Source organism: Anolis carolinensis, chromosome 2, assembly GCF_035594765.1.
Source record: "Anolis carolinensis isolate JA03-04 chromosome 2, rAnoCar3.1.pri, whole genome shotgun sequence".
Classification (NCBI taxonomy): Eukaryota; Metazoa; Chordata; class Lepidosauria; order Squamata; family Dactyloidae; genus Anolis; species Anolis carolinensis.
Window position 1 is genome coordinate 98801856 of NC_085842.1, and position 26555 is coordinate 98828410.

The window sequence follows — 26555 nt, forward strand, 5'->3', positions numbered from 1 at the left end:
GCTTTGCTTTGTATGATGGGCTCCATCGGGCTCTGTCAAGGAAGTGTCCTGGAAGCATCCTAGGATGCTTCCCAGTCCATATGGTGGTAGATTGCAAAGGATCCACTGATGCCACAACACTTCCTTTTGGGGGGACTTGTTTTTCACCCTACTTCTTGTATTAATGTCGAAAGCATTCAGATTCCCTCCTTATCAGGGCCAGCTTTATCATTAGATAGAGTGGCACAGAATCCTCAGGCAGCAGCTTTTTGGCATGATGAAAAGGTAGTAAATTATTGGCTATAATAACTAGTTGTTGCCAGAAAAATCACCTTTAACCAGGTAACAGGGGATTTGTCTACTCAGGCAACAGCATTTCTTGAACCAGTCCTTCAATGTAACTGTTTCTATGGTTAGTTTGCAACATAGCTATAAAACCTGTAAACATGAACAATCAAAGAAATAGTAGTATTCCATAAGTAAGTGTTGTCTAATACTCACCTCCCCCATTGGTATAAGCACGGTATGGAAATCTCCAGACATTCCCCAGTCCAACACAGTAGCCAATGCAGGACAGAAGGAAGTCTAGCTTGCCTGTCCAATTCCCTCTGTCTTCAGGGAATTGGGTCTGTTGGTCACCGTCCCCTTGATCACTTGGAGTCATTAACAGGTCTGGAATTGGCTGGTAAAGATACAAAATGGAGATATGAAAAGGAAATAAAGAACAGATTTGAAAGAAGTACAAATTTCAAAGAATAAAGGAGAGACTGAGCCTTGGGGGAAGCTAGGGTGTGGTGTACAAATAAAGGCCAGAGCTTACTTATCTAATTGGATCACTCAAATCACTACACCATGCTGGCTGGGTAAGTTAAATAACTTACCCTTTCCTCCATTTCTATGTCATATTACGTCTGCTGCCTGTAGTTGCTGCCTTATTTTCCCTAATGATAGTGTTGGCTGACCCTGTCTGCTATTTCAGACAAAACCTTTTCCCAACCAGCAGATGCCAAGGCCATGGGACATTCTCCAGCCAAACATGGACTTGACTACATATACTTTTCCCACATACAGCCCTGTTCCTCTCTGTCACATGACTCTTGAGAGAGAAGTGAAGCTGGGCTTATTTCCCAAGTAAGAATCATACAGTTAGAGCAGTATTCAATGTATGTATTTAATTTATATGTTGCCTTTCTCCCAGAGTGGGACCTATTGTGGTTTCCTAAAACGGTAAGTTACAGGGTTGTTGTGTGTTTTCCGGACTGTATGGCCATGTTCCAGAAGCATTCTCTCCTGATGTTTCACCCACATCTATGGCAGGCATCCTCATAGGTTGTATGGTATATTGGAAAAAACTAAGCAAGGAAGGTTTATATATCTGTGGAAGATCCAGGGTGGGAGAAGGAACTCTTGTCTGTTGGAGGCCAGTGTGAATGTTTTAATTAATCACCTTGATTAGCATTCATGGTCTTGCCGGATTCATGTCCTGGCTTCTTCCTGCCTGGGGGAATCTTTTATTCAGAGGCGTTAGCTGCCCCTGATTGATTCATGTTTGGAATGTCTCTATTTTCAGAGTGTTGTTCCTTATTTACTGTTCTGATTTTAGAGTTTTTTAATACTGGTAGCCAGATTTTGTTCGTTTTCATGGTTTCCTCCTTTCTGTTGAAATTGTCCACATGCTTGTGGATTTCAATGGCTTCTCTGTGTAGTCTGACATGATAGTTGTCAGAGTGGTCCAGTATTTCTGTGTTCTCAAAATAATATGCTGTGTCCAGGTTGGTTCATCAAGTGCTCTGCTATGGCTGACTTCTCTGGTTGAATCAGTCAGGAGTGCCTTTCATGTTCCTGGATTCGTGTTTGGGCAATACTGAATGTGGTGGTCCCTATGTAGACTTGTTCACAGCTGAATGGTATAACGTAGACTCCTGCAGAGGTGAGAGGATCCCTCTTGTCTTTCGCTGAATGTAGCCTTTGTTGGATTTTCTTGGTGGGTCTGTAGATAGTTTGTAGGTTGTGTTCTTTCATCAGCTTTCCTATGCAGTCAGTGGTTCCCTTGATGTATGGTAAGAACACATTCCCTCTGTGTGGATCTTTGTCTTTGCTTTTGTGGCTTGTTCTTGGCCTTACAGCTCTTCTGATGTCTGTGGTGGTTTATCCATTGGCCTGTAGAGTCCAGTTTAGATGGTTTAGTTCACTCTGGAGTAGGTGAGGTTCGCAGATTCTTTGTGCAAGGTCTGCAAGGGTTTTGATTGTGCTTCTTTTTTGACTTGGGTGATGGTTGACAGTAAAGTTAGGCTCACTCTACACTGCCATATAATACAGATTGAACTGCATTATATGAGTCTACATTAATATAAAATCCAGTTGAATCTGCATTATACTGGCAGTGTAGATGGGGCCTTAGAAACATGTACCACACAGTCTAAAAACAATTAAAATTAGAATACATTTTAAAACCAATTTCAAAATATGCAAAAGTTAAAAGACATATAAAATGTGCCTAATCCAAAGCCACACCTGATTATATATTTTAAAATTGCTTAAATAAAAATGTCTTTCACCTGCTGGCAAAAGGCAAGTTGTCTTCTCCAAGTTAAAAAGACAGCAAGGACAGAAATCTCATCAGCTGCTACTGACCCATTTAAGGACTGTTCGGCTAGGAAGACAGTGTTGTGAAATGGAAGGAGACCCTGTGCTGGAAGCAATTCTCACTTGACAATATTTCCTAACAGTTTGATTTTTTGTACTTAATTTTAATAAAGGCAGAACCGGGGGGTAGGGATGTAAACCACACATTTGGAAATGCTTTCTTAAGAGGCTCTTACCGCTTAGGGATAAAGTGTCAATGCTGAGTAATACTTTAATTTTGATTATGTACTTATCTATCTCCTTGTAAATGGTTCCAGGGTCGGTTCTGGTGAGTGCCTGGCCCAAATGAAGCACTGGCCCAAATTTCATTTTTCATCAACCACAGCAGGCTACCGCTATAAAGACAGTGTTCCTCTTGTTCAGTTTCCATGGAGACAAGGGAAAGCGTAACTGAGGAAACTGGCCTAATAGAGAAGCACAGATTTATCTTCCGTATGTTTATATGCTGTTAGGAGCATATGTACAAATCCCTGTGCACAGGAGCAGGCACACAAACACACTTGTGCACGGTCAATCTTACATAGACATATAGATGTATATGCAAGCATTCAGCAGGCATATATGGATGTATAGATGGGCATTCAGGTCTACCAAATACAGTTTAAGACATAGGCACACATGGCCAGAACTTATAGAGAAATATGCACTTATCATAAAGTCAAAATAGAAATCCACATGACACATGGAGGTGTCTACGGATAACGCCAGCTCTTTGGCTTAGAAATGGAGATGAACACCAATCCCCAGAGTCAGACACGACTAGACTTAATGTCAGGGGAAAACCTTTACCTTTACCTTAAAGCAATCATAACTTCTATATACTGTACACACTAACTGTGCCCTGCCACACGTTACTGTGGCTTATGGGAATCATTTGTTGGCCAGGTAGAATAGCAGTGAATAGCCTTGCAGCCTCAAAACCTGGCCGTTTTCTTCTTATGTGAATCATTGTTTGGTGAGCTGGAATGCAATGGAATAGGCTTGATGCTTGGATGGCTGGGTACTTGTGTTCTGGGGAAATGGTTTTTTGGCCAAATTGAATTGCACTGAATAGCCTCGCTGCTTCAAAGCCTGGCCGCTTTCTATATAGGAGCATCCTTCCTTGGACAAGTTGAATGGGATGGAGTAGCCTTGTGGCTTCAAAACCTGAGGGTTTTCTATCTAGGGGAAATCTTGGTTGGCAAGGTTGAACAGCACTGAATAGCCTTGCTGCTTGCAAGCCTGGCCGCTTTCTAGCATGTGGAATCCTTGGTTGGCCGGTTGAATAGCAATTAATAGTCTTGGTGCGGCAAGTATGAATGTTGCAATTAGCCACCTTGATTAACCTTTAATGGCCTTGCAGCTTCAAAACCTGCTTGCTTCCTGCCTGGGGGAATCCTTTGTTGGGAGGTGTTAGCTGGCCCTGATTGTTCCCTTTTTGGAATTTCCCTGTTTTCAGAGTGTTGCTCTTTATTTACTGTCCTGATTTTAGAGATTATATTGTTTTGTATTATTATACCACAGCAATTATTATATATTATATTTATAATCTTATATTATCTGCTTAGAACTGGATTATATGGGGCCCCTTCTACACAACTGTATAAAATCCACATTGAACTGGGTTATATGGCAGTGTGGACTCAAGATAATCCAGTTCAAAGCAGATATTGTGGATTATCCTGCCATGGCATTCTGGGTTATATAGGTGTGTGAAAGGTCCTTGAATCTACACTGCTACATAATCCAGTTCAAATCAGACAATCTGTATTTTATAGGCAGTGGCCTGAGTGAAGAAGCCCTGGTGCCATTGGGGCTTAGTGGGTTGCTAGGAGATGAACTGGCAGAAAGGGGAAAAAAACAGTTCTTTCTCTTCTTCTAATTTGAGCTTTATATTTTTAGGTTTTTTTGTTTGAAAGACATAGCTTGGATGACTATGTCTTGTGTGGCCAAATTTGGTGTAATTGAGTTCAGTGATTGCTGTTTACTCCATAGTAAAGTGCCACATTACATTTTTATATATATAGATTAAGTTCATATACAAAACAATGTATCTTCCTGTATAAGAACACACAAGATATATATGGGCAAGATATCAATTTGTAAATGAATTCATCCAGTGAAAAGTAATTCAGAAAATAGTACTAAGATGAGAAGCCTTCTTGTGGCGCATCACTGCCATTTCCTTGTGTTAAAACCACCAATTAAAATATCTGAACCATATTAATCCATTATTAAACAGCCAGAAGAGAATATTTATTCAGGTCCAAAACCTTTTTGAACAAGTTATGTTTATGCTCCCTACCTAAAAACAAGCAGCAAGGAGGGTAGTCATGTTGGCCATTCCAGAATACTTGATGTTGCCATCTTCTAAATCACAGACATTGGAGAAACACTCACCAACAGGCCATCGCTTTTGTAGCAGAGCAGCTGAGCAGCCTTATAAGAAATGAGCTGATCTCTCTGTCTGTATGTGTTTTCAAGTCACCTGTCAACTTATGGAGGCCCCATGAATTTCATTAGGTTTTCTTATGCAAAAAATACTCAAAGTGGTTTTATCAGTTTCTTCCTCTGAAATTCAGCTTGCAAAAACATGCATAGATTGGTGATCTCCTATCCAAGTAATAGGCAGACCCTGTTTATCAGACGAGATCTGATACATTTAGGATATTTAGGCCCCTTGGGATAAACCAGACCTTTGGAAAGTTACTCTTTGGGGCTACAACTCCTCAAATTCCTGGTCTGGGAATGTGGGTATAAGGAATGATGAAATATACAGAGCCACACAGAAAAGCAGTTTGAGAGAATCTAAAATAAAATGCTCTTCATGTTGCCACAAAGCATAGCTCAAATCATTCGTCTGTACATCTGCTCAAAAGTAAATGTGGGAAGCAGCACAGTACAAAAGTTCTATTTATGCATGTTTATTCAGAGAACATTTTCAACACAAAAATAAAGGACAGCTGAAATGCACGAGGTGCAGATCTGACAGTCAGGAGGGAGCTATTAACAAGTTTGTATTATATCTAAATATCAAATGAAATATTACTTTCACAGGGATTAAGGACACAGGAAATCTGCAAATTAGAAATGTTATTTTTCTTTCCTGAGTGTATACCTCTATGAATTTCTAGGTTCTACAGCATGACTTTATGATCAACTTTGGCTGGAGGATAACCATAAAGTTGTGCTGGAGGACTCACAAATGTCTACAGAGAACATATTAATCAAATTTGTTAAGTAAGTAAGTAAACCTTTATTTATATACCACTCTATCTCCTTGAAGGGACTGAGGGCAGATTCCAACAATAAATACAACAACATACATTACATAAGCAGCATAAAAAGCACATTATTAAACAAATTAAAACCCTACAAGTAAAAACAATGAGTGACAATCACAATAACCTACAATCGAGGGGATGAGCATAATTGGTAGAATGAATTGACAACTCAACTCAAACCTGCAAACATTAAATGTGCACATATGGAGGGACAACTGTATTAATTTCATTTCAGCTAGTAGGCTTGAGCGATCCACGAAAAAATTGATTCTAAACTCGTTTCAAAAGTAGGGGGGTAGCGTTTCGTTTCTGATGTCATTTCCGAATTTTGCCCCCCAAAAAATTCGAAATTAACGAAAATTCGTTAGTTTCAAAAGTAATTCGTTAATGGCGGACACGCATGCGCAGTGGCCCAAAACAGCCCGAAGGGGGGGGCTTTTATGGGGCTCTTCTGCACTCATTTTTTCAGCTATACTGATCAAATTTGGTACAGTGGGAGAACACAATCCACCCTGCTTGCTCGCTAAATTGCAGAGCGTTTGCCCTTTCCTAAGATTTATTGCGTAATTTCATAGTTCATATTAAAAAACTTTATTTAACAATTGCAAAATCTGTTCCTGCTTTTGAATTGTTATTTCCTGTTCAATAGGGGTTCCTTCACTGTGAAAGTCCTTCAAATACAAATAAACAAATTACAAAAACAAATACACCCTCCCTTTTGCCCAAGCCAAGTGGTATTGCGGAGGATGATGGGACTTGCAACCTTTTGCCAGACTTTGCTAGCGTTGATAGGAGAGATTTGCAGCAAGCCCAAATTGAGCAGCTCAGGGAAGAAAGGAAAGAGAAAACAATACACCCTCCCTTTTGCCCAAGCCAAGTGGTATTGCGGAGGATAATGGGACTTGCAACCTTTTGCCAGACTTTGCTAGCGTTGATAGGAGAAAGAGATTTGCAGCAAGCCCAAATTGAGCAGCTCAGGGAAGAAAGGAAAGAGGGGGAACCAAATACATGCTCCCTTTTTCCCAAACCAAGTGGTATTGCGGAGGATAATGGGACTTGCAACCTTTTGCCAGACTTTGCTAGTGTTGATAGGAGAAAGAGATTTGCAGCGCACTGAAAGGAAAGAGGGAAAAACAATACACCCTCCCTTTTCCCCAAGTTGTTTTTCGGTGGATTATTGGGAGTTTTGCCAGACTTTGCAAAATGAAAATTGGAATATTCGATTTCTTCTATTTGCAACTCACTTTAATGCCTATTTCTTTAATGCAAAGAAAAGTTTCCTAATCAAACGAAAGCCCACCCCGCCCGCACCAGCAGGCAATATGGCGCAGCAGAAAAATTGCAGGGCTGGTGGGCAAATGGCAAACGCCAAGCTTGTGGGGGAAAAAGGCCACAGGCCCTTTGGAAAAACACCCTGCACAAACACCCAACAGTTTCCCACCTCACCCACCCACCCTTTTCTCCTGGTCTTCTAATCTTTAGCTCAGCCAAGGAAGCTGTGACGCAGCAATCTTGCCTGCCTGCCTGGAATCTCACTCCCAACCACCCTCTCTCTGCAGATCCCGAGCCAAATGAGCCACGAGGCTCCCGTGCACGCTCTTTTCATTCAGGACGTACCAGCCCCTCCCCTGGGTTAAACGTGCTCTCTGATTGGCCACAAGGTGGAAACAATATCTAGGTTGCCCCAGTGCACTTAAACAAGTTTGGGTGATTTGCAAAACCTTGTTTTCCCAACGAAAAAAAACGACGACATTAGAAAAAGGGCCTATCGCGGTTCGAAACCGCGGGATCCACACGAGTGGACAATCTAGGTTGAATATTGCTTCACAAGTTACAAAACTAACGAATTAGTAACGACTAACGGGGAAATCGAATTATTTGAGCAAGCCTATCAGCTAGTATGCATTTTTTTATAAATTAATACATTATCCACATCCATGAATTACACAATGCACACACTTCTACCTTTATGAAGGCCCCATGGCAATTTCTGGCATGTCATATAGGAGTTTTTGACATCTTATTCAGTCCTCCTAAAAGGAAAAGTTTTCAACCTTTTAAATAAAGGACATCCTTTATAATAGGGCAAGTCATATAAGGGGCAACGTTTCTCGCCCTCAAATAAGATATCCCAGGGTTGCTGAACCAAAAAACAATTGAGTTGAATTAAATTTGTGGGCCATGCTTCTCATAGCCCCATTTGATACTTTAATATGTTTTAATACAGTAGAGTCTCACTTATCCAACACTCGCTTATCCAACGTTCTGGATTATCCAACGCATTTTTGTAGTCAATGTTTTCAATATAACGTGATATTTTGGTGGTAATTTTGTAAATACAGTAATTACAACATAACATTACTGCATATTGAACTACTTTTTCTGTCAAATTTGTTGTATAACATGATGTTTTGGTGCTTAATTTGTAAAATCATAACCTATTTTGATGTTTAATAGGCTTTTTCTTAATCTCTCCTTATTATCCAACATATTCGCGTATCTAATGTTCTGCCGGCCCGTTTATGTTGGATAAGTGAGACTCTACTGTACTTTAAAAGGTTACTGAAGCTGCTGTGCTAAAAATGGGTCTACTTTTTCAGACTTGTGCTGCTGTCCATGGTACCATGTATTTTATTTATTCTTTATGCATTCATTCATTTTACTTCAATGACAGCACTTGTCAAATAGTTTACACAAGAGCATTAAAAGACATTGTTTTTGTACCTAGTCAGTTTGCACTTGACAAGATCCCATCCTGGGATTTTGATTCTGAACCAACGAAACATGTTACAATGGGATCCAGATGTAATACACATTGCAGTATTCCAGACATAACTGCAAACATGTCTGATTTCACCAATGATCCATTCACACTACAATTGCAACACATTTACTTCCATGGCTATATCCTATGGAATTCAGGATTTGCAGTTTGGTCAGAAGCATTATTCTTTAGCTGGGACTTGTAGAAGCCCCTGACCTCATCTGCTTATCTTAGGGTTTAAATTTATTGTTTGTGAGATGTCTTGAGTCTGACAATGGAATAGAGATGGCACATAAATGCAGTAAATAAATAAATAACTGAAGGTCTAATAATTTAATGATTTAAGTATAAATTAAACTGGATCCATCTCAAAGGCATTTCAGTGTGAGGAAAGTCAATGAAAAGTTTTAAAAAACATTTTCTGTCCGTTTTCTGTTTCTATCTGCTACATGCCTGGCACTAAATCAGTGTTGACAGGTAATCATCATGGTATAAGTACAAACAATTTCTTTGAAATTCCATTTAGAGATGGTGTAATGGGCTGACCTGTTTATTTTGATGGTTTAATAATTTTATCTCCAGAAATCCATCTTGAATTGCTCTCCCCGCTTTCTGTGATCTCTACCAAAACAACTTTATCTACAAGAACTGTTTGCATGACAGAGAATTCTAAGCACGGTGTAGGAAACAATGTAGCCTTTGCAAATCAGGCACCCTTGAGATATGTGGGACTGTTAGCTTCCATCTAACTGGGGTTATAAGAGTTGAAGTCCACCACATGTGAAGGATGCCAGTTTGAGGAAAGCTGCAAAATGTGGATTGTAATAACATATACTTCTGATTCATTCTCCACATTAATAATTAAGGTGGGAAAGGGAATATAGGAAGTCAAACCACTGGTTCATCTAACCATGCATGCTTGACTCTGAATGGCAGAAGCTCTTTCGGACATTGGGCAGGGTTCTTTCTTCACCCTGCCTGGAGGTGTTCAGCAAGCATGGGAAAACCTCAGCCTTCCAAGTCTTTTGGACTTCCACAATTCCTAACAGCCAGTAAACTGGCTGGGATTTCTGGGAGTTGCATGTTGCTAGGTAGCTTGCTATCTACCTAGCAACACGCACGCCAGCGAGCAGGTGAATGGGGAGGGCCTTAGCGGCCCTCCCCGTTCACCTGCTCGGATTGCACGGAGACTCGAACGAGCGGGGTTTTACTGTAATACCATTTTCACTGGACAGTGCCACCAGGCCTGGTCACTGGTATGTTGTGCAGCAAATGGGCTATTATTTGAATACCTGTGCTATTATTTAGAAACCTCATTAGCAATCATTGTTTTTAATTTTTCATGTTGTTGTTTTTGAGCACCGTCAAACTGTTTTTGACTTAGGGCAACTATAAAGTGATTCCATAAGATGTTGCCATGGCAACCAAGGTGGAATCATAGCACTATACTTGCATAGTGTGAAAAAGTATTTGGATATTTTTGAAATTCCCTCCTGGTGATCATTTATCCAAGTACTAAGAGGTCTGCTTAGCAATCAAAAATTAATGGGATCAGAAGTGTTATGTGTAAAATGGTAACAGAACATCTGGAGGGCTGCATGTTGCCCATATGTGGGCCATATGAAGAAGTGGATAACTGGAGTTATAATACATATGAAAAGGAAACATGTTTATCAGGTACAACTGGACTATCTAGTTTGTGGGTTCAACCTTCAAGGATTTTATTTTTTGTTAATTTGATATGGTCTCTCTAGGAATTGCTAGGTTTTCTGATGTTACTCTATGGTCAATGTTGATCATAGAGCTGCACTGGAAAATGTAAAGATTCCTAGATGGTATTCCTTCAAATAATAAAAATAGTGTATTTTCTACACTTTCCCCCCATTTTCACAGTGATCCTGAAGCTGTAACCACTGTGAGGAATCACTGTTAGGAATTGTGCGAGTTGAAGTCCAAAACACTTGGAGGGTTCAAGTTTGCCATGCCCAATATAAGGGGTTTTGGTTATGTCCCTGCTGTGCCATTAAGTCACACCTCAATCAAGTTTTTTAAAGTATTGACCCTCTACTGATTGAACTATTAAGAAGGCAATTGTGCTTTTCCAAAACAATATGCAAATCTGACAACCACCTGTCTCTCCATATGTTGGTTACTGTGAGAAAGGAAATGCTAGTTTTTAATAATCTTCTTTTAATCATCATCTTCTAAAAAGGGAAGAGGAAGTCAAACTGAAATGTAAAACTATAGGGTTCACTTCAAAATAATCAAGTTTTTTCAAGGCCCACAAGTCAAACATTAATTGGGTAAATAATCTAACAAAGGTTGCTTCCAGGCAAGGCTTTTACTGTGCAGTTATTTGGGATTTTTTCCCCATTGCATCCATTGACTGTCGTTGACTTCTTTAAGTTATCCTCCCATTGTTTTGTCTTTTTTGTTATGAGAGAAAATCTACTGAGAAGGGGAAAGTAAAATAAGTGCATGGTGCCTTTAGACAGATAACATTTGGAGCTGCCCACCTGGAAGCACTTGCAGCTGCATTGTGATAATGATGTTTTCGAGCCAAAAGTTCCTGACCAGCTTTTTTCAATTGTCAAGATGCATGCATATATTGTTTTCACAGTATCAACTGCATATTATGTTTCAAAGATCAATGTTCTCTGAGTCTATTTTGGCCAGTTTGATGAAAAGCTCTGATACAGCAGACCAGTCTAATAAGAAGGAAATTGAAGGTTAGCTATTCCCACATCAAGCCTTATAAGTGTATTATTAATAAGTACCAGATGGCTATAATGAATAGCTCTATCCCTGTGTGTGCATGTAAATCCTGCTAAAGTCTTTTTTTTCTGATTATGATAATCAATTCTGTTCAATGTTGACAGTGCACAAAATTCAAATTAATGAAGCAATTACAGTAGAGTCTCACGTATCCAACATAAACGGGCCGGCAGAACGTTGGATAAGCGAATATGTTGGATAATAAGGAGGGATTGAAGAAAAGCCTATTAAACATCAAATTAGGTTATGATTTTACAAATTAAGCACCAAAACATCATGTTATAAAACAAATTTGACAGAAAAAGTAGTTCAGTACGCAGTAATGCTACTGTATTTACGAATTTAGCACCAAAATATCACAATATATTGAAAATATTGACTACAAAAATGCGTTGGATAATCCAGAACATTGGATAAGTGAGACTCTACTGTACAGGTTTTAATTAAAACTTTAAATTAGTTGTTTATGATGTTGGACCTCAAATGAATTCACTAACCCAATGACAAGAAAGCTACCATGAATTCAGGCTCCTAAGAAAATCTAGCAATCATAGGATTAAAAGAAAGTTTTCCTAGGTGTTGGAAACTGGTTAAAACATCTTAGGCTCCATCTACACTGTCGCATAATCAAGTTTGAACTACATTCCAATTTTTTTTATTGTGTCAGAAGCGACTTAAGAGAGAATTGACCATCTACAGAGACCTTGCCCAGGGAACACCCAGATATATTAGCTGAGAGACTTCTCTCGTGTCCCTGCAAGCTAGAGCTAACAGACGGGAGGTCACCCCGTCTCGCAGATTCAAACCGGCAACCTTCAGGGCAGCAACCCAACCTTCAGGTCAGCAGTTCAGCTGGCACAAGGGTTTAACCCATTGCACCACTGCGGCTCCTTACATTACAATGGTTGATGTAGACTCTTATAAGGCAGGTTGAACTGCACTGAACTGAATTATATGAGTCTACAGTGCTATATAATCCAGTTCAATGCAGTTAATCTGCATTCTGTAACTAGATAATATGGCAGTGTAAATGAGGCCTCAGACTGATGTTGGGTGGGGCATGTGTGTGTGGTGGATTTCCCCCCTCTTGTATAATTTTCCTGTTATTAAATTTTTTTTTCTTTCTTTTGTGGAAACTCACAGTGGACTATCAGCAGGTAGCTGATAGCCTGGCACTATTCTGAGCAGTGCTGGATTAAAGAGCAAAAAAAGTAGTATGAATAAAAGGATTGTTCACATAATAGAAGGATGTGAACATTTGGATCACCTTTGGAATATACAGTAGAGTCTCACTTATCCAACACTTGCTTATCCAACGTTCTGGATTATCCAATGCATTTTTGTAGTCAATGTTTTCAATATATTGTGATATTTTGGTGCTAAATTGATAAATACAGTAATTACTACATAGCATTACTGCGTATTGAACTACTTTTTCTGCCAAATTTGTTGTCTAACATGATGTTTTGGTGCTTCATTTGTAAAATCATAACCTAATTTGATGTTTAATAGGCTTTTCCTTAATGCCTTCTTATTATCCAACATATTCGCTTATCCAACATTCTGCCGTCCCGTTTATGTTGGATAAGTGAGACTACTGTATATTGGTTTGGCAGTGTTACTTTGAAACTTGTTCCTTAATGATGCACAGCTAAATTGGAATAGCAAAGTATAAACCAGTGATTACAGAGCCATTTTCTGATGATTCCCAATTATTTAAGGTAGATAACATAATGAATTGTGGAAAACTTCACAAGGCCCTCTCCGAACTGAAAGAATGGGTATTAAAATGATCAGCATTGAGGCTAACAGAAAGAAAAGAAAGAGACTTCCAACTTCAAATCCACACTATTGGGCTCAGATTTGGTGATGATAGACCAAGAAAGACCATTAGCTGAAACTGAAGTGGATAGCTCAATGAAATGTCACCCAATGAGCAGCTGCTGTAAAAAAAAAAGGGGGGGCAAATTCTAAGTTGGACATATTGAAAAAGGAACTGAACATATCATAGTACCTTTATACAAATCTATGCTGTGACCACATTTGAAATACTGTCTGATCATTATGCCTGAAAAATGTTACTGCTGAGCTGGAAAAGCTGCAGAAAAAGGAAAGTATAATGATAGAAGGGTTAGAAGACTCCTATATTGGGAAAGATTGCAATGTTTGGTGACATTTAACTTAAGACAAAGGGAAAGCATAATAGAGACATTCATTATTAATGTGTGGGCCTTTCTCATAACAGTAAAACCCAAGATTAACAATTGAAACTGAATGTTGGCAGATTCGGAACAAATAAGAGGAAATGCTTCTTCCCATCGCACATAATTTAATTATGCCCTGCTTTGAAAGGGGACTAGAGATACCTACGAAGGCCGGAGCTTTCAATGATCAGCACGTTGGCCATAGAGTTCCTCTGGGATCAGATACAGCATGTCAATCAACACAAGTTGATGAGAAACACACATTTGTATTATATTCCCAGTAGTCTTTAAACTACCTTGGGAACTGGATAAACTTAATGGGGGTTCTGGGAGCTGTAGACAAAAAATGTAGCTTTCCTAATCTCTGGCTGACAACAACTAACAAGAAAATTACTGCAAAGGATGACAGCACTGACAGACTGCTTTATCAAATCTGAGGAAGCCATCTCTTGTTTTGTCTGCTATCAACTGCATGAGAGCAATTTTAGACTACTTATTCATCAAAGACAACCATCAAGCAGGAATCAGGATAGCTATTATTAGGGAAGTAAACCTTAATATTTTTGTTCCTAGAAGCAAGAATGTATAATATTATCAGTGTTCTCTACACTGTGAGAAAGTCATAAAACATTAAACAGTTTTCAAAGATGGTTCAAAGTTTAAAACTTCATACAAAAATGCACAAGGGTTTTTAAAGATTTCTTACACACACAAAAACTCAGTATTTTACGTGGTATTTTCTGTTCAAAAGAAGTATTTTCAAGTGCCAAACTAACTTGACTGAACATTATTAATCTATACCTCCAATTGTTAGGAATACATAAGATTACCTTTACTGCTCTAACCTAGATGGAAAAATGCTGTGCACTGACTCAGGTAGAGTCAGGGGTTTAGAAAGAGGAGGAGGGAAAAGGAAATGGATATGATGGAGAAGGAGGATGGAGCACAGGAATCTATCAAATCAGACCATTGGTCCATTTACCAATACTGACAGCTATGGAGGGCACCGACAACTCTCCATGTTTTGAGGCAGAATTCATTCCTAGCCATATCTCAGGAGTCTCGGTATTCATCAATAGTCACTAATCCAAAGATTAATGAGATCTGATCCTACTTTGATTCTAAAATCGCAAGACAAGGCCTGGAGTCAAGAGTGGGAGATGAAAGGAAAACCAATACCAGAAGAATTGTTGGGGGAAGTATAGGGAGGATGCTGACGAAATCCTAGATTGAGTGTATATGAACAGACTCGGCAAAACTGGCCCAATTTCTTGCCCCAGTGATTCCCAGTGTACCTTAACAGTGCAGACCACCTCATGGCTTATGCTAAAGGACAAGCTCCAGATGCAGATGTAAAGAAAATCAATGCAAACACAACAAGAAACAGCCTCCCACCTGTATGTCATCCCCTCTCAAGTCCACCTTTACACCATGAATCCTCCTGGCAGTAACACTTGCCACCCAGAAGAGGAGAAAGGCAACTCCCTCAATAGGTTGAGTGGCTACAGCAAATAACTCCAGCAACCTGTCTGTGGCTATTGAACCAGCTCATTAAAGAACATGCAAGAACTAGAACAACCTCAAAAAGAGTTTGTTTTGAAATGACAGCTATCTACCTTGATTCACCCTGCCCTCCTTGCATGAGGCAAATTGTTAAAAAAAAATCCCTGGTCCCCGAAAAGCAAAACTTAGCTGAGGCTGTGCTCTTTTCTTTCACCCAGGTTTGTTAAGCTTCCCCACTTTTACATGGAAAAAAGTAGTACATACTTCAGCTTTCCCCCTCCTCCCTAGCTTGTGGCATCTTATGAGGTGTCTCTATTACAGAATGCTGTCTGTCTTACCTTCTGAGAATGGTGTTCCTGGCTCTTCTTCATCGTGGAGTTGTGTTGCTATGCACTCCCTTCTTGCATTCACATAGACACTCTCTTTTCTCCACTTGTTCAGGAGATCCGCGCTCTCTCCCTCTCTGCACACACAACAATGGGGAAGACAGGAGGAGCATCTGAAAAACATGAGCAGAACAACCGATCTCCTCCTGCCTGACTCTTTCTGAATCACTCCTTCTTGGCTGAGTCTTGAGCCTTTCTAGCACAGGAAAAGGGGATGTAAGAACTAGAATAAAGCAGGAAGAGAGAGGGAGACAAATAATAGAGAGGACTAAAAGCAATCAACCTAGCCGATCCACTGGTTTGCTTGGAGTAAGTAGGAAATTGCAGTCTGCCAAACAGCAAGTGATGAGCAGGCAAATGGCCATGTGCTCAAGGGATATGAATCTGGGTGCATGGAAGTATTGGTGGTGATTTGCCAGGATTGCTGCATGATCCTTTCATAGTGTGATTATTCTCTAGAGAAATGAACGGTGTAGGACTGTTGTCTCCTCATCCTGCCTTTGGTCCTCCCTGAGTTGTCTACTTCAAGGAAGAAAACATAATGCCAAACTATACAAATGAAGCTTAGTCCAATCCAGGATGGCTCTTGCTATGCTTCGCTGTGATTTTTCTCCTGCAGGTACGGCAGTCAAGAGATCACTTGCACTTCAAGACTACAAAGAAATAGGTCAGGAAAAGTAAGTTGGGTGAGTGAAATTTTTTAAAAGCTGAATAATTGGGGTTTTGTTTGTTTGTTTATTAAAATACTATTATCTCATCCCATGTCACAATTTAAAGTAACCAAAGAAAATCAATTTAAGGTGATACAAATTTGGTCTTCCATCAGAGCTTGGAACAGTTACGTTGAGGATAGTCTACACTTTCCATAACCTTCGAGCCACCAGTGAGCTTTCCAAGCCCTGCATTTTTTAACTAACTGACTCATACATACTTCTTAGGTGAATAGGTGGATTGTCCAAATTTTGTTATTGGCTGTAAAAATACATGCAGAATATGTATTATACTCATTCTGGAGGGCTATGTGTATTTTAGAGGAAAATGCATATAATCTCAATGTAAATTTACAAACAGCCTTGTAAAAATTCCAAATAATAGGACACATGTTATGATTGTTTACATGAAAACTGACACGGACTGTAAATAGGCTGAAATGTCCATACATGTTTAACAGATGTAATCAGCAAGTAGAATACTGATGGGTCTAGGAAACATATTGAAGAGTTCACACAACCAAGTCAAGGAGTTATGTGACTAACTAAGCTCATTTCCAAATGCACAGTTGTCCCTTTGCATGTGAAATTCAAGCAAAACATCTATTACTTCAACTATATACATATATTTTGTTGAAGTATTTATTTTAATGGAATCAGTGTGGATGTTTTTCGCAACCTGAACTGCTGCTGTCCTCATCTCAACCCAAAGAGGTATTGTTTCCATGGTTATCTATTGGTTCCCTACTCCTGTTTTTATCCCCCTCCCCATATGTGACTGTGAAAGCTAAGATAGCTGATATCAGGTTTGTTTGTCATCCTTCATGTTCTGTATGAATATATCATATGCAGCCACATAATATTAAAACATAATAGCATCCATTATGTAATACTGCTATGAGAATGTGTATAAAGCAGGCAGAAAAAGTAACAACTCTACAATATATTATACATATTTTCAAGTAGCTGGCATCTTTGATATACCAGTACCTTTGCTGCAGAAACAATGTAATCCCAATGGAAACATCAGCCCCAAATCCAGGTAAACCAGAAAAGGGATAATTTTCACACAATGCGGAGGTCACTTCAAAATGTTTTTATGTGCTATTGTCATCATGATCTACAGTGACCAAATTTTGAAACATACGCTAATCAAGATTATGGACATTACTCTGGCTTTAATTCCAAGTTCTTATAGTACATTTGTATTACTCAGGTTACATCCAAATTGGCTCTTAATACCAAAAGGCAAAGGGTAACGGGGTATAATAGAAATAACTTGGAATACATCTGCCCATTCACAGAAACATCCATTTTTGGATTTTGTTTGTTTCTATGAGGGGTTTGGAGAATTACAGGAAGCTCTGGCATGATTGAGTGGTTGATCACATGTCAACCACAGGGTGTGTTTGGAAGCATTTGGCTAGATCTAAAGACCTTGAAGAGCTTTAAAAGATAACAGACACTTCCTAAAACACAGGGAAAGGTGAAAGGTGGGTGGAATGGCTTTGCTGGATTTCAGGGATGGAAAACCATTTAGATATTGTTGGGTTCCATCAACCTCAGTCAGAACAAATTATTTCCTGGTATGATGGATATATCCTAGTTCACCAGCATATAAAAGGCTTAGAATTTCTTTTATTGGCATTGCATGGTGTGAGAGTGGAACAAGTGCAAAAGCAAATTGAATGCCTATGTTTCTGTTCTGGTTCCATCATTATAAAGTGTGGTTTTCAGATTGGCTGAAGTCCTTCTTTAAAGCAAAAGCTCTGCCAGCCCCTAATGCTGTGCCTTGTCTCATAGCTATCAATCATGCAGCCTGCTTCCAGACACAGTGTTCTCAACTCTAACCATCAATGCTCTTCAGTGGTGAATGTGAGGATTGTAATGGATTTTCATTGTTGTTGGAGACATCACATGTTCCCTGTATGTTCATGCAGCTACATTGTGTCCACACCAAGGATTGTGACATGAGCTTGGAAAAGCCGCTCTTGGAGCGACCACTTCCAGAATCATCCAGCCAGCATGGGTTGTACAACTAATTTTTCCCCCAAGCTGTGGGCATAATGTAATCAAGAGAAGAGAAAAGGTACCTTCATCCATGGAGTTCTGAACACACACTCCTTTACTGGTAAAACCCAGCACACATTTCCTATAAACTTGGTAATGGGTAATTTTTTATTTCACACTAAACAAAAGGTGTAAAAGTAAATCCATCATTGTCACCAGCTGCTGTTTTTCTGTCTCTCATGTTTTTACTAACCGAAAAACTGACTTTTTTTGAAGATTGGGTCCCTTTGCAAATTTTAAAGACCACCCCATTTTGTCTCCCCGCTGCTTTATAATGACAAGTAATGAATTCCTATTTGCCTACTTCTTGGTTAGAATGGCCACATGAAAAAGGTGACAAGGCTCCTGTGTCATTGTTATTATTCATTCTTAATGATATTAATTTTCTTGATAACTTACATTTCTTCCAAATCTGAGATTCAAGGCAGCTTTCTATTTTAAATTGTATAACATCCAAAAAAAAATACAAACTGAATTGAAAAATGTACCCCTTCCCCTGCAAAAAACCCCACAAAAGTCAAGATTAAAACTTTATGTCTCATTAAATTAGAACAATAGTTGTGCAAAAGAGGGAATTTCAGTTAGCAAGGCTCCCATGCTATACCCAAGAAGAGAGAAGACCTGTCCTCTTTTTCATGTAGCCACCCTACTTATACTCCACCTAGTGCATCTTGCTGAAGTCTATGTAGTGACCAAGCTCAGACCAGCTGGGGGATTATGGGAGCTACAGTCCAAACAATCAACTATAGAGTGATTTATAATGTTGATTATGCGCTTGCTGTATGCATCTCAGTGTACAAATGATTTCAATTGAGATGAAACAGGCCCTTGCTTTGATCTAATTTATTGTGGAAGTGGTGGCTGATTATATGTTTTTCTTTCATCTTCCTCCTTCGTTTCTTTCTTTCTTTCTGTCTATTTTTTTCCCAATCTGCTTGAGCTTCTTTGGGCTCCACATTTCTCCTCCCTTAAGTTTCTAAACAATTTCACATTGCGTTGTCCCTTAGAAATGTAGGCTTGCATGCTGCAGGCTTAGGGAACACCATCAACACTCAAAACACAACCTTTTTTTTGTCTTCGCCAGTGCCTATTGCCTAATATCTTTGCTCCCTCTGCTGGCCAAATAATGATTATATCGATGTGCATTATGTTTATTTCTGTTCTTGTATCTCACTCTTACTTCAATTTATTTATTTATTGACAGAGCTTCATGTTTAGCAGAAATAAGAGTATGTGAACTAGTATACCTAGAAGTTTGAAAAAAAAGGTTAAATTCTGCAGATATTAATTTTTGAAATCATGGTAAAATAGGGAAGAAATGGAGGGGGGAAATCTATCAGCACCTTTGAGACTCATTCATTTCAGCATATGCAAAAACTCAGCCCATGTGTTCAGGTGCAATGTCTCCTTAAAAACTACTGATATCATGGTGTTTGTGTCTTCCCTATACACATCATCTCATAATAATAATTATTATTCCAGTTTTTTCTGTGACAAGGATACAGATTCTTCATCTCCTTTGAGTTGTGTGCAGATATCTAGCTCAGCTAGAAAAGGATCAGCTTGCTACAACAATTTCCAACATTTAATGCAGGGGTCCCCAAACTACGGCCCGTGGGCCACATGCGGCCCATTGAAGCCATTTATCTGGCCCCTGGCAGTGGTGGCTCCCTCCTTCTCCACTGAGGACAGTGCATGCGGCACGAAGGAGAAGGAGGGAAAGGTGCATGCCTTTCCATCCTCTCTCACCCTGTGTGCACCTGTCCCACCACCGCGGCGGAGGAAGGCACACATGGGGCGAGGGAGGAGGGTAAGGTGTGTGCCTTTCCCACCTCCTCTTTCACCCCGCATGTGCCTTTCCTGTCTCTTCCTTCACCCCGTGCATGCCTTCCTCGGCGATGGAGGAAGGCATGTGGGGACAAACCTCACTGCCATGGGGACAAATTGCATGCGGGGTGAGGGAGGAGTTGGGGAAGGTGCATACAAAGTGAGGGAGGAGGGAAAGGCATGCATCTCTCCCCCCTCCTCTCTCGCCCCATGTGCGCCTTTCATCTGTCGGGGATGCTTTGCTTGAGCCTTTTGGGCTCAAAGGCAGAAGGGGGTTGGACTAGCGGTCTCTTCCAACCCTGATTATTATGGTAGTTTTATTGTTGTTGTTGTTGTTGAGTGGCTATCCGTCAGTGGAGATTTGATTATGTTTTGGTGCACAAAGGCAACCCTCTTTATTATTTTGATGATGATGATGATGATGATGATGATGATGATGATGATGATTAACATTGAGGCTGTATTTGTTCCCGTTTGGTTTTTTACTTCAAAATAAGATATGTGCAGTGTGCATAGGAATTTGTTCATGGTTTTTTTAAAACTATAGTCTGGCCCTCCAACAGTCTGAGGGACAGTGAACTGTCCCCTGTTTAAAAAGTTTGGGGACCCCTAGTTTAATGGATTTGTTGCTGCAACTTATAGTCTCCAGGTGGGTACTATGCATTTCCATGAACAGCTTCCTTCTTCCGTACCAGATGCTGTGGGGCCAGGGCTCAACCTCCAATCTGCTCTGCAGCCAGAAGCACAAGGGCCAGATTAAATGGCCCTTATCCTACCTTCTTCATTAAAGGAGGAAGAATCTCCTCTCATTTCATCTTGATTTAGAAACAGCCCCTTAAACTAATTTAATTGTATATGAACTGTTGTTTTGTAGATTGTTTTTTATGAATTGTTGTTTTTACATTGTTTTAGACATTGAATTTTTGCCTATTTACTGTAAGCCACTTTGAGTCTCCTCAGAGAGAAAGGCGGGGTAAAAGTGATGTAAATAAATAAATAAAGAAATAAATTTGGTATTAATGACATTACCAGGGCCTATTCCTAGCGTCTGGGATGACCCTGAATTTATAATTGGCTATAGTGATATAAAAAGCACTCTGCACATGCTCACTTGCATTACTAGATATAAGTAGGTGAAACAACTCTAGCAACTGTATCAGATGAGAGATGGGGGCTTTACTGTACAGTATGTTGACTGTTGGCATTGGATCCAAATCTAGTGGGTCTTCTGTATGATTTTTTTACATCTTTATCTGATGAAAAAGCCAGTGAAGCTTTGAAAGCTGCATAATTTTTTCCCATTTTTAAGGAGACCAAATAAAATTATATTTCCTTTTAGTGTTTTGTATTTTATTGCATTTCCCTAGAAAAGTTTCTTTACTCACTGGAATTTAAAGGCAAACCAAGGTGGTAAAAACATGTAACACATGACTATATTGACATCATAATCCCATACATACAATTGTATGAACTATGAAAATAATAATTTTATTTTTTCATTTTCTGTTACATAGTCTAAATTTCTGACAACCTCTGTTTTTTATTGAACTACAATTGCAATTTTTCTGTTTTTTAATTGCTTTGGTTATTGATAAATGCATTTTTAAATGTGTATCATACATCAGGCCACACTCATGTGAATAAAATCATTAAAATAAAACACTCTTTAAAAATAATTCAAAGTTACAGTTTATCCTGTCATTTTTAAAATTCTAATAGATCAATGCAAACAAACCAATTAAATATATAGCTTTACTTTTCTTGTCTTTTTCATAACTAAAGTATGAATTAGCTCCCAAGAGTCATTTTTCCTTGCCATCTCATGCTCAGTGGAAGATATGGCTAAATAGTTTAACCATTTTTGCTGCAATATAGAATGCCTGTAGTGTTTGATGACTGCTAGTTTTCTGAACTTCTGGTTTAGCCTCAATCACTGGTTCTGTTAGAAAAAAAAACTATGCATAAGACATCACATAAATTGTTACTCCCAGAGCTGGGAACCTCTATATTCAGCCACATTATGCTCTTCCTTGTTTGAAACAGTCCAGTGGTAAAAAACATGTTCTTCTTGTAATTGATTCCAAGTTCAATTCCTAACATTTTCTGGGTGCCTTTCCAGACAGGCCCAATATTCCAGGATCGGATCCCAGGTTTTGTGCTTTAAACTGAGTTTAATATGAATTCACACTGTTAGATAATCTGAAATAAACAGAAAACCTAGGAACAGATCCTGGGATATAAGGCCTGTCTGAAAGGGCCCTGGGCTTTTAAATAGTGACACAACATCAGTGTTGAGGAAGGTCCATCTCCAAGACCCAAAACCCCCGGGTACATAGATCATAAATCAGCATCTTCTTGTCTACTTATTCATCCAATGTGAGTGCAAGGCTTAAAACATGAAAGAGCCACGAAGGTATGCAGGAGGAATAATGCCCTGTGGAATTGTAAAGCAGCAGCAATAACAGCAACAGACAAGAGCTTGGAATTTTTGGATGATAACTTCGAGTAGGTTCAAGGCAGGGGAAAACAGTCATGTGTTCATCCTTTGGGATCAGTGCTGAAGTAACAGTGTTGGGTACTATCCATGGGTCTGCTCTCCATTCCTTGAAGTGGGAGAAAGAGTGTGCGGGAAATGGCCCCAGTAAATGCCAGAAAGTGCATGCATGTCTCACGGGAAGATGATGGTGGGAGAAAACATTGGAGCCCGTGTCATGTCTTACCAGAGGAGGGTGGGGACAGATGGAGGGCACATTTATGACTGCTTCTCGTCATCTCCTGCTCGCTCTGCACATATGCTTTGCGGGAACTGTGAAGACCAACCTACAACTCCCTGGACTTTTACCCTGCTGTGCAAACAGGCAGGAGGCTGGCCAGGTTTCGATGGGAAGTTAATTTTCTCAGTATATGGCAGGAGCGAAATCTCTTTGTGAGCTACCTTAGCTTGTTCAAGTTTCCCCTTTCATGTCACTGAATTGTTGGTGTTGTGGTATGTTGAAACCTATAATGATGATATCCTCTCTGCTGTTCTTGTTATCAGAGTTATCTTTATACCACCAAGAACATAGCAAAATGTGGTGCTCTTAGTATTGCTGTGCTGTAATTCCTAGCAGCCATCAACGACAGTGAGGAATTCTGAGAGCTGGAGTCCAAAACAAATGGATGGCTGCATCTTGTGTGTGTATGCATGAGAAACAGAGTGGAAGTACAGTAGAGTCTCATTTATCCAACACTCACTTATCCATCGTTCTGGATTATCCAACGCATTTTTGTAGTCAATGTTTTCAATACGTCGTGGTATTTTAGCTAAATTTGTAAATACAGTAATTACTACATAGCATTACTGCGTATTGAACTACTTTTTCTGTCAAATTTGTTTTATAACATGATGTTTTGGTGCTTAATTTGTAAAATCATAACCTAATTTGATATTTAATAGGCTTTTCCTTAATCCTTCCTTATTATCCAACATATTCGCTTATCCAACGTTCTGCCGGCCCGATTATGTTGGATAAGTGAGACTCTACTGTATTACTTTCCATCCTGCTCATGGGCTCTTGCATATACATATATTAACTCATATAGACTGGTATTTTTATTTTTTCAATGTATAGAAATGTTTTATTTATTAACTTAAACAAAATATGCATCGATTAGCATTTTCTATTATAATACAAGTAATTCATTAGCACACCTAACTGTCTCCATGAGAAGAAAGATTAAAAAATAGATCATACAAATAAAGGAGCCATGGCTGACAAAGAAACCCCATCAGCAAGCATAACCCTTGTTCTTAAAGCCTTCTCTGAAATTTGCATTGCTGAAATCTGTATGGAAAAATGTGCATGTTAGGGAAAGTTGCATACTAAAAATACACAGATGTGGGAAATGTACTTTTTACAGAAAGCTGTGTTTTGTATGGATCTTTTTCGTATCATGAGTGACTTGATAAACTGCACGTCGCTTCTGGTGTGAGAGAATTGGTCATCTGCAAGGACGTTGCCCAGGGGATGTCCTGATGTATTTGATGTTTTTACCATCCTTGTGGGAGGTTTCTCTCATGTCCCCACCTGGGGAGCTGGAGCTGACAGAGGGAGCTTATCCTCGCTCTCCTCGGGTTGGATTCAAACCAGCAACCTTCAGGTCAGCAACCCAGTCTTCAAGTTGGTTAAAAAGATGTTATAACTGCTTTGAGTCTCAGTTTTGAAGAAAAGGTAGCATGCAGATAAATATGGGGATGATGAATGCAGAAACTGGATAGCATGGCTAAAGGTTTACCTACCCACATCAGCAATGTGAAGAGTGAGACAATGCTGAGTTTTCATCTAATACAGCTGCTGCTCAAGAGTCAGTGTGGTATAGTGATTTGAGCACTGGACTACAACTTTAGAGACCAAGGTCCAGTTTCCCACTTGGCCATGGAAACTCACTGGATAACTTCAGCCACAGAAAATCCTGTTATGCCATAAATTGGAAATGACTTGAAAGCACACACAGCAACAGCAGCAGCAGCAGCAGCAACAACAACAACAACAACAACAACAACAACAACAACAACAACAACAACATGGATAAGTCCAAACACAAGCAATAGTGTGTTGCTAGAAAGCCAGTTTTTCTTTACTCCAGCAGACAGTGTATATGTGCATCGAAAAAGTACTTTCCCTCTGTATCAGCTTATGTGGATCATTGAAACTAACAAGGTTGGACTTCTAGAACTAACTTACTTAAAAATATGGCTCCTGCTGTTAAAAATTAGTTGCTGACCAGGGTCACATAGCCTTTGAAGACATTGTTTGTGAGTGAGAGAGGCTGAGACCGAAAGAGAGATAGGCTCTTGCTTGTATAGCTCAGCTGATATGTTTGTCAACCAGACAGCATCACAGCACTGCTTTGCTGCACCCAGGTTTTGAAAGAGCAGGAGAGAGAGAGCAGGACGTGGCCTTTGACATCAGCATAAGAGAATACTTGACATACAATCCAAAGCTTGGTACTTTATGGGGCTTTAACCCCTCTAATATTTCTCTCAGAAACGTTTTTGCACTTGCCACAGGAAAGAGGGATTTGAAGGAACATGAGGGGATCAAGGAAAAATCAATCTGGTCAAGGGGCATGTTATGTTCATCATAGGTAAACATCTTTTATACATAGCTTATTTCTTTCTTTTGTTAAAAAAAAGCTACCAATGTGTGCGCTTTGCTTAGCTCCTTGCTTCTTCACAGACCTTCATAACTGCTGGTAGACCTGGTGAGAGAAACTGCTACTGAAACAAAAGGCAGAGCTTGGCAAAGTTGCTTCCGACAACAAGTTGTAGCCAGGGTCTATAATGCTACTAGTTTTAGTTCAAAAAGCAGCCATGGCAAATTTTGGAGAAAAGTCATACAGCATGTGTACTTATAGTAGAAAGAGCAAGTGATACTGCTCAGTTGTTGCAAGGACATTGGCTCTGGCTGGATAAACTGAATGGTAATGAAAGAAAAAATGAACATTGGATTTGTTCATGCACTTTTTCTCCTTCCAAGAATTACACCCATTTCCTAGTCTCTCTGAGATGTTGTGATTGTACTCTTGGCTGAGTATCTGCTGGAAAACAAACTCAGCCAAGAGTACAAAGTCCAACAAATTCCTCACTTGCCTTGCAGATAATTTTATGGTCCAGAAGGTAGAAGAGGCAACAAGGGGATCAGCAACTCTTGATCTAATCTTAACAAATGTGGAAGACCTGATCAATACAGTTGAAGTGGTTGGATCCTTAGGGGCAAGTGACCATGTGCTCCTGCAGTTTGCAATACAAAGGACTGCTGAAACTAAGACAAGTCAAACACGCATTCTGGACTTTAAGAGAGCTGACTTCCAAAAAATGAAGGAATTACTGAGCGGCATTCCATGGACACCGATATTAAAAAACAAGGGAGTTAAGGATGGATGGGAGTTTTTCAAAAGTGAAATACTCAAGGCGCAAATGCAAACAGTGCCAACAAAGAAGAAAAATAAGGCAAGTGCAAAGAAGCCAGAATGGATGTCCAAAGAACTTCTAACTGAGCTAAAGCTCAAAAGTGACATGCACAAGAAGTGGAAAAGGGGAGAAATCACCAAAGAAGAATTCAAACGTATAGCCAACACCTGTAGGGAAAAGGTTCGCAAGGCTAAAGCGCAAAATGAGCTCAGGCTTGCCAGGGACATAAAAAACAACAAAAAAGGCTTTTTTGCTTACGTTGGTAGAAAAAGGAAGAAAAAGGAGGCGATAGGGCCATTGCAAGGAGAAGATGGGGTGATGGCGACAGGGGACAGGGAAAAGGCAGAACTACTTAATGCCTTCTTTGCCTCAGTCTTCTCAGAAAAAGAAAGCCATCTTCAACCTCAGCAACACGGAATGAACGAAGGATTGGGGGAAATCCAACCCCAAATAGGGAAACAAGTTGTCCAGGAAC

The 26555-nt window shown here is 39.6% G+C and overlaps 1 protein-coding gene and 1 long non-coding RNA gene across 5 annotated transcripts in view; one reads left to right on the forward strand and one right to left on the reverse strand.

Moving 5' to 3' along the window:
• slc6a7 (solute carrier family 6 member 7) overlaps positions 1 to 15612 on the reverse strand; it is a 40567-nt gene extending 24955 nt beyond the window's left edge. For 3 of the 4 annotated variants that reach the window (XM_008104830.3, XM_016991494.2, XM_016991496.2), the window contains exons 1-2: positions 15473 to 15612; positions 481 to 661 (exon numbers count right to left, since the gene is read on the reverse strand). In XM_008104830.3, the coding sequence (XP_008103037.1) occupies positions 481 to 661; positions 15473 to 15505 (214 nt within the window). In that variant the 5' untranslated portion in view covers positions 15506 to 15612. Of the gene's footprint in view, positions 1 to 480; positions 662 to 7853; positions 7922 to 15472 lie in introns of all 4 variants that reach the window. The other variant, XM_016991495.2, reaches the window with a different exon arrangement.
• A 463-nt stretch (positions 15613 to 16075) lies between these two features.
• LOC134296146 (uncharacterized) overlaps positions 16076 to 26555 on the forward strand; it is a 63377-nt gene continuing 52897 nt past the window's right edge. Inside the window, exon 1 of the long non-coding RNA XR_010002723.1 lies at positions 16076 to 16206. This is a non-coding gene — a long non-coding RNA (uncharacterized LOC134296146). The remainder of the gene's footprint in view (positions 16207 to 26555) is intronic.